Source organism: Sceloporus undulatus, chromosome 6, assembly GCF_019175285.1.
Source record: "Sceloporus undulatus isolate JIND9_A2432 ecotype Alabama chromosome 6, SceUnd_v1.1, whole genome shotgun sequence".
NCBI lineage: Eukaryota > Metazoa > Chordata > Lepidosauria > Squamata > Phrynosomatidae > Sceloporus > Sceloporus undulatus.
Genome location: NC_056527.1, coordinates 99115675 through 99124047, shown reverse-complemented (window position 1 = coordinate 99124047; position 8373 = coordinate 99115675). Strand labels below are relative to the sequence as shown.

Genomic DNA, 8373 nt, shown 5'->3' with positions numbered 1-8373 from the left:
TTAATATTTTCTCTTTATTAACTGCTCTTTGGTGTTCAAATCAGGCCTCTGTAGAATAATGTAAATTTTTGGAGCAAAGAGGGAAACCAATAAGCCAGCACTGGAAACCAAGATTGAGAAGATCTCCACAGCCACTGTATATTTTCCTTTTGTGCTCAGATAGACTGGAATAAAGGAAAGCCAAACACTAGAAAATATCAGCATGCTGAAGGTGATAAATTTGGCCTCATTAAAACTATCTGGCAGTTTCCTGGCAGAAAATGCCACAGCAAAGCTGATCATGGCTAGCAAACCCATGTAGCCCAGGACACAGTAAAACATGGTGACTGACCCATCGTGACATTCTAGTATGATCTCTCCCACCACCGAGTGCATATCAAAATGGGGGAATGGAGGTGAGATTCCCAACCACAAAGCACAAATACCAGTTTGTATTAGGGAACAAGAAAGTACAATGAAGCTTGCCAATCTTTTCCCCACCCATTTTCTCATTCTGGATCCTGGTTTGGTAGCCACAAAGGCCAGAACCACAGTGATGGTTTTGGCCAGCACACAAGAAATGGTCACTGTGAAAATGACAGCAAAGACGATTTGTCGAACAAGGCAAGTTATCTTTTCTGGCTTGATAAGGAAGAGTAAAGAACAAAGAAAGCAGAGCAGGAGAGAGGTGAGGAGAATGTAGCTGAGATTCTGGTTGTTGGCTCTGACAATAGGTGTGTCCTGATGCTTAATAAAAATGGTTAGGACCATCAGTGAAAGGAGAGATAATAAAAGAGCAAAAGAAGCCAAGCTGATTCCCAGAGGCTCTTTTAAAGACATGAAGCTTATTGTTTTTGGAATGCATTTTGACTGTTCCTTGTTTGGATAATGGTCTTCTGGACACTCCTTGCAGTTTTCCATGTCTGGAGGAAAAGGAGAAAAAGAGAGGCAGTCTCAAGGTGTGTTGGGAAAGATCTACCAATGGTAGCCTAGGATTAAAATGAAAGTAAACAGTGATGCTGATACAATATGATGTTATGTTCACACAAGGCATGTTCTGTGCTGCCTTGTGTATGTAATACATGCCAGTTCTGCACAGACCATAGTGTACATTGAAGATGTTCTATACAGCCAAATGATCTTTGAATACTTGTGTGTTCATGTTCAAATACATGTTGACTGGAATGCTCTGTACAGCATACCTTCAACCCAGACACCAATGATAAAATAAAAGGATTTATGGTGGAGCCCCCAGCAAAGTGTAGGGTGCATGATCCTTTATCTATCTGCTACTTTCAGATTCTAATTCTTCCAGCTCTGGATAAAATACTTTCTGTTAAAAAAAAAACATAACAAAAACCTTACTGAATTACTGTCCAGGTGGGTATTACATATACAGGTGTTATATCTTGTCCAAATAAACTTGTGCAATCTAGTAAAATTATTTATAGATTATTCATAAACAATCTATTCCCACACACACTATTTCTGGATAAAGCAGCATACTGTAAATGCTTTTTAAAATCTTATATATTAACATCCTTCAAATCATGACAATAATGGAAAAAGAGACCAAGGACATGCAAGCCACAGTGATTTCTACAGTTAACACATGGACAAATTCAATGCAGAGGATGTCTCTACAAAACATAGATGATAACTGTTACCATACAACCAAAAATAAAATCTGTAATCATGTCAATACAGAGTGGGTTCCAGTAAAAAAGTACCGTATATTTTTTGTTAAAAACATTTAAAATGCACAGCCCAATAATATATTTGAATTCCATGCAAATATCAAAATGGAAATATACACATTATGTAAATTCAGAAAAGACTTTTTACACCCATCTTGTCCCCTATCTATCTGGAAGACTGTCATTGGGAGGATGGTAAAGGAGACCTGGAGAAACACAGACTTTTGGTGTCAGGTTGCAGTAGCATGTATGCCGTAAACAATGCAATAACCTTTGAGCAGAGAAAAATGGGATTCTATTCTAGTATACTGCAGGTAGATAGTTTTTTGAGTAATGTGCCTGTAAGAGTTGTAAAGATTATTTTAGTAATTACCAATGAATATCTAAAACCATAACAGTTACTAGTATTCTTATACATTTAACATGGTCCTTATGCATAAAAGCTAACATGACTTGTCATTTAAAACCTTGATCTATATGTCATACCTTGCTGGTGTGTTATCATGCCATGGGGACACTGAGCACAATCATAGCAACAAAAGACTTCTCCTTCTTTCTTTTGCTTACTGGAGCCAAGAGGGCAACGGGTGTTGCATTCAGAAAGAGGTGGTACCTACACATTTCAGTAAGACGAAAATAATTTAGCATGCTGAGAAAATAAAGATGTAAATTCAAGAATGTGTTTTATGGACTTCTGAAGAGTCCAACATCATGATTTTGGATAGTTATTCTCAGCATCTAGTTATCCTAGCAGAAACATAGTTATAATGACAAATAGATTAAAGGAGATACAATCAACCAGCCTGATTGCTAGACTGACCGAACATTAACTAGTGCTTCCAAATTTGTACAGACCCTGATGAACCATGTATATCCTGCTGAAATATCTCTGACCTGTTTTCATCCCCATCCCAGATATAGAGATCTTTTAGGTCCCACTCATTTGTTTGTTTGATTGATTGATTTACCTTCTATATTTGTTCTAGTATGGGACCATGTCCCCAAATATATGTCATATGGTTAAGAACATACGGGGCTGAAACAGACAACCATGAAGGGGCAGTTTGAAGCTGCCCCCACTGAAGACGCCCCAGGACTGCAGGAAACACATGTTGCGATCCAGAAGGCACCCTTTGCCGCTGGCCCAAGTAGGAGTGGAAAGGATCCCATGAGGCTGGTTTTGGGCTGCCTTAGGTGCTCCCAGTGCAACCCCTGGTCAGCTTCTGGGCATTCCAGAGGCATGCGCCATCAAAACGCCACACCCCCGGAGCAGCTTGAAGCTGCCCCCATCGGCTGGGCGTCTTGGGGTCATGCGCTGTCAAAATGCCACACCCCAAAGACACCCAGAAGCCAGCTGTTCAGGCCCATGGTTTGTCTTCTGGACTACAATTAACTTCCACTTTCCTACAGACCCTACACATGTTAATACTGAAACCATGGCCCACCTGCTTTAACTGTCTGTGCCACACTATTTTGTTCCCATCAATGGAAATTTTCTTGCCTGGTAGAGCTTTCATATCCATCGTACCAACTCTGACTCTTTGGAAGGAGTTATTTGGGAATGCAACTAAGTTGGTAATATCAAATCTGGTGTTTAACTCCATGTTCTCATCAAAAGACAGCGTTTCTCCTGCACTGTTGTTAAATGAGACACTCTTAAGGAAGTGGTGGAGCTGAGCAGAAAGTGTAACAGAAGTAGAAGAAAAACTTTAGAATTAAAACATTTCTTGTTAATAGGAGTGGATTATGTCTATAGAGAAAAACAGCCAACCTGGAAATACAGGTGTTTTAAACCTCCAAATGGATCTACCACTTTTTTGTGGCTGTCGGCCTCCATGAATCTAAATGGATGCAAAGTGAGATGAAGGGAGGGAAGATAAGATGATAGGGAGAAAATACCAATTAAATGAGGCCTTCCTTCCTACTTTTCTATGCATAATGCCGTAAAGATCCTTCAAGAGTTCTTCAGTGAGAACTTTGAGATGATAGCAGATGTTAGAACTGATACTATACTATAATTACCCGTATAGAACGGCTCAGCACAAGATACACTGGAACATTCTTGCTGCCATGTATAAAGGGGAAGAAAGAAAGTGGGGGCATGAGGGAGGAAAAAGAGAGATCATTTTCCAACCAAGGAACAATCAGAATTCATTCCAAAAATAAGCTCCATGTTTGTACTTAGGTGGTTTCAATAAGAGCTTAGAATGATTCCCAACTAGAGAGATGCTACCAGTTAGTATAAATCTTACTAGCTGAGATGGACTTAAAGTCTGACTCAGGATAAAGAACAACTCTTTCAGAATCCTATAAGGGCACTGTTCTACATGCTCTGGCTTTTACCCATCTGTTTAGGTCAATTGAACTGTATCAGAAGAACAGAATTACCTGCCAAGGCTGCTGTTTCTGAAGCTCTAGCATCTTTTCTTTTACTGTTACTCTGTGTTTCCACTTAGATAGGTACATTGCATGTAATGCATGGGCCACCACATGGACGGCATTATAAACACTGTAGCTATGGCCAGTCATGCTCATTTCAAAAGCTGAGGTATGGAGACTGCCCAGCTTCTCCTCTCCTGTGCACGCTTCACCTGATGCCTCTTCCATATTGGAATCTGGGAAGACACAGCTGAATGTTTGTGCCCAGAACTGCTTAAGAAAACCATCTTCATTTACTTCAAATGGATTTCTCAGCTGAAGGAATGTCTGGAATCCGTGCACGTCATTTGAATGAACAGTGAAGGAGATGGAACCATGGAAGGCTTGGATATCCCAGTTGATTTCATAGGCCATTTCTATGAAATCCATCTGAGCATTTACAATCCACACTTTTCCCACAGGTTCATTGGTCAGATATTCTACTTCACCAATTAATAACAATAATCTCAAACAAAGCATGGATTTGGATTCCCCAAATACAACAATAACATTAGCCTTGCTATCCATTATAATTGCATAGATTTGGGCCCATGTCGATAGCATGTCATAGTATTCTGCAGTATGAGTGTATTTGGGAGTTTTCTTGGAGAAAGCAAAGCAGATGCGTTTTGGCGAAAGCAGAACTTGCATGGATTGCAAAAATTTCTCACCACTTTCACTGTCCGCAGCAAGAAACCCAACCCATATCCATCCAAAGTATACAAGTAATTCAACAATCCCAGTATACTGATGGGTTTCATTTGGAACCATTTTGTAGAAGGAGGTAGACTGTTTGTCCCCACTCTTGTCTGGAGCAAAGGAACCATAACCAAGCTGAAAGAAAATAAAACAATATTTTGCATGAATGTAGTGTTAAGAACTATTTTTGTCTAATTTAGGAGTAAAAATGATCAGACAGGTTTTGGTCTATCTCTTCTGGTAGTCGAGAATGTCCAGAATGGAAGTCAACTTTTAGAAATCTCCTTTTAACCATTGCATTTGAAATGAAAATACAGTTTTTATATTATGTGCAGCACCAGCCTTTAAGGTGATAAAGTAAGTAGCACTAAGTATTGTACATACACACAAAAATACACATAGCATATTTTTTAAACCAACAAATTAATAATGTCTAGGCAGCTCACTATTTCTTGCATGGTAGATGTCTGCTGTTGCTCATTTCAAGCACAACAGGATTGGGAATCATGAAGTATTCCAGATGATGTTGGATTGCAACTCCCAGCATTCTTTGTCATTTGCCTATGCTATCCAGATCTGCTGGGAATTGCAGTCAACAATATCTGGAGAACCATATGATTCCCTGATGCACACAAAAGACATGAGATGGTAGCCACCTCACTGACAAAATCCTTGCAAAATTCTACTACTGTACTGCCTTTTGAGAACTTATGCAAATACAGTGGGTCCTTGTTATCTGCTGGGGTTTGATTCCAGAATCCCCCATGGATACCAAAATCAGTGGATGCTCAAGTCCCATTAAATACAATCACATAGTAAAATGGTGTCCCTTATACAAAATAGAAAATCAAGGCTTGCTATTTGGAATTTATACTTTTTTCCCAGTATTTTCAAACTGTGAATGCTTGAATCCATGGATGAAAAATCCACAGATAAGGAGGGCTGACTATAGAATGTTTTGAGATGTTTGGCATACTTAAACCCCTAAACAGACAGGCCAAAATAAAGCTGCTTCGGGTCACTTTGGAGGTATGCTGTTTAAATGACACACACATCTTAAGAAGCCAGAAGCTGTGCCAAAGCTACACTGCAGTCCTTAGGACTGGAGGGTGGCTTTGGTGTGGCTTCTGACCTCTTAGGACGCACATATCATTTAAACAGCATACCTCCAAAGTGACTCGAAGCAGCTTTATTTTGGCCTGTCTATTTAGGTCCAAAGTTTGCTTTACAGTCACCATGCGCCAATAGCACAAGGATATTTTCTTGAAGTTAATGTAATGCTAATGCACACATTTATTTTTTCTACATAGGACTATCTGTCTGTGCCAGTTACAGTCTCAGTCTCTATGCTGTGCAAAAATTTTTGGATACAAAGGCAAATGACCTGTGGAATCTTGTAGGTGCCTAAGATGGTTGCCATATGCAGGGAAGTATCAAAATCAAGTCCCCCGATGATGGCCAGAAGACTTTTCTGGATGTCACACTCATAGTTGGGTACAAAATGTTGATGTGTGTAGAGAAGCTCCAAAGTGGACCGATAGGTCATCCTTTCATTGTAATAACTGTCATAGATACGGAATCCCAAGGTGACATTGGGCAAGATCTCTGGGTTCTCATTGATCTCCTGGACAGCAAACACCAAGGCCAGAAGATGCTGGTAGTTCTTTGGCACAACACTGCAATGAAGTTTACCTGCCATGAGTGTCACAACTTAGTACTCTCAAAAGCCATCCCCATGTTTTGCTGATGCTGGATAGTCTATGTTTCTGTACACTTTGACAACTACATATATCTTTAGCACTTCACCTTTAGTCCCCCTTTGAAATTATTATAGTAATGAAGAGACCACTAATCAAATTAAAGCAATAGGGCTTACCTTTTTAGACTTGAGATCACAATTTGAATGCTAACATGTAGGTCTTGCAGCTATAAAGCCTTATTTTAAATCTCATTAATGAATGAATGATGTTTGTAAGCTAAACATGCTATTTTCACAGTGAAACACAGGAGTCTCAGAAATGGCACATTACTGCTTCACCTGGGCACCCTCCTACGGCATTATGTATCCATGGTGGATGATAAGATCTCAGATTAGAGACTGATATTTCTAACTAAGCATAAATTTTGTTAGCTATCTATAAATTACAACTGCTGAAAAGAAGGTGGGGAGGGAACAAGGGATCAAACTAAACGTACCAGCAAGAGTGAGACATCATATCACTCTGGTGTTTAGGTCAATCTCCATTCCTGCCTCCAGCGGAATGTGGAATGAAAACTGATGAAATCTGGTGGGTTTCAAAGGGACATGCTACCAAGAATGCAAATAATCATAATACCAGTAACAAACAAACAAAAAGCAACAACACACAATCCATCATTAGCTATCCTGAATTTAAAATAAAAATACAGCCATTACTCTCCCACACATTTTTGCATTCCCATTTTTGCATTACTTCTCTAAGTCCTACTGTAATCAAGCACCCTTAATTCTCCACATATATGGTCATCATTGATGTACTAGTACAATCATGTGGTTAGTTGGGAGAAATTTAATCCTTACACGAAAGAAAGAAGGTGATGGATGGAAGGTTGTACTCTGAAGTCTTCTTCATCAAAAAAGTTTGAGATGTGAGAAGTAAGCCCACCAATGATAATGTCACCTGCCTGATAGTACTCATGTGGAACGCTGAGGAGATCATGGGCAGTACAGCTATGGATGGGTGCCTTGGACAATACATGTGGCAGAAGGAAGAGGATCAGAACTACAAACATCACCATCCTCAGGGCTAATATTATTACATGGAGATAAACTGATTTCCATCTACAACCATACAATTCACTGCACAAACAGCCTCACTACAACAGCGTATTTTGTATTTTTTTCACTCTACATCCCAAATATATCCTGAAACTAGACTGGTGTCAGTCCTGACTCTCCCTTATTTCTAGCCTTTGCTAGAAATGGCAAAGGGAGTTTTTATAACTTCATTTATATTTCTTATTTTGCACTCTGGATGTCTTGTACATTGTTATGACTGTGATAATGAAAGGAAAGATAATGATTGTCTCCCTAGAGTACAGGTACCTGAGAGGAAAAGCAGAAAAAGAAAAACAAGAACATATGCTAGTCACAGGTATCCTAAGGAAAACAAAAGGATATCTGTTAGTTCCTGGGACAGAGGTCAATATGGTAGAAAAGTATCATTTCTACACCTAACAACACACCATCATTTTCCCTTTTCACCATTCCTATTAGTAAACCCAATAATCACATCTTGTCTATTTTTGTTCAACAACTGCAGGTGAATGCAGGACTAAACATGACAACTGGTCCTTTTGGCCCCAATTTGGCTGCGTTATGTGTTATGTCCCTCTTTCACAAAAATATTGGGAGTTTATTTATCTTTCTCCCCTCTACTTCCTCTCCCCTTGTCTTTATGGCCACTTTCTCTCTCAGTCCCCACATTGGTTTTGCTTCACCATTCCCCATGTTGCTTTCCCCACTCCTACTGGATCTCTTCAACCTCCACACTGTCTTCACCCTAATCATGATATCTACCCTACTTTGCCCACACTTGTT

General features: G+C 39.6%; 1 protein-coding gene across 1 annotated transcript; it reads right to left on the bottom strand.

Moving 5' to 3' along the window:
- Positions 1-4865, bottom strand: LOC121934320 (vomeronasal type-2 receptor 26-like). The gene is made up of 4 exons (XM_042474703.1): positions 4065-4865; positions 3122-3349; positions 2163-2289; positions 1-902 (listed from the first exon to the last, which is right to left on the bottom strand). The coding sequence occupies exons 1-4, from the start codon at positions 4863-4865 to the stop codon at positions 1-3; spliced, it is 2058 nt and encodes a 685-aa protein (XP_042330637.1).
- Positions 4866-8373: the final 3508 nt, after the last annotated feature.

Bases quoted from the DNA above. Each gene is read 5' to 3' on its own strand.
- LOC121934320 (XM_042474703.1), bottom strand. From the start codon at position 4,865: ATGGTTCCAAATGAAACCCATCAGTATACTGGGATTGTTGAATTACTT. The intron at 2,290-3,121 runs GTGGGCCATGGT...TGAAATGTGTAG, and splicing joins GGCACAGACAGTTAAAGCAG to GTACCACCTCTTTCTGAATG. The intron at 903-2,162 runs GTATGACATATA...CTTTTCCTCCAG, and splicing joins CATGATAACACACCAGCAAG to ACATGGAAAACTGCAAGGAG.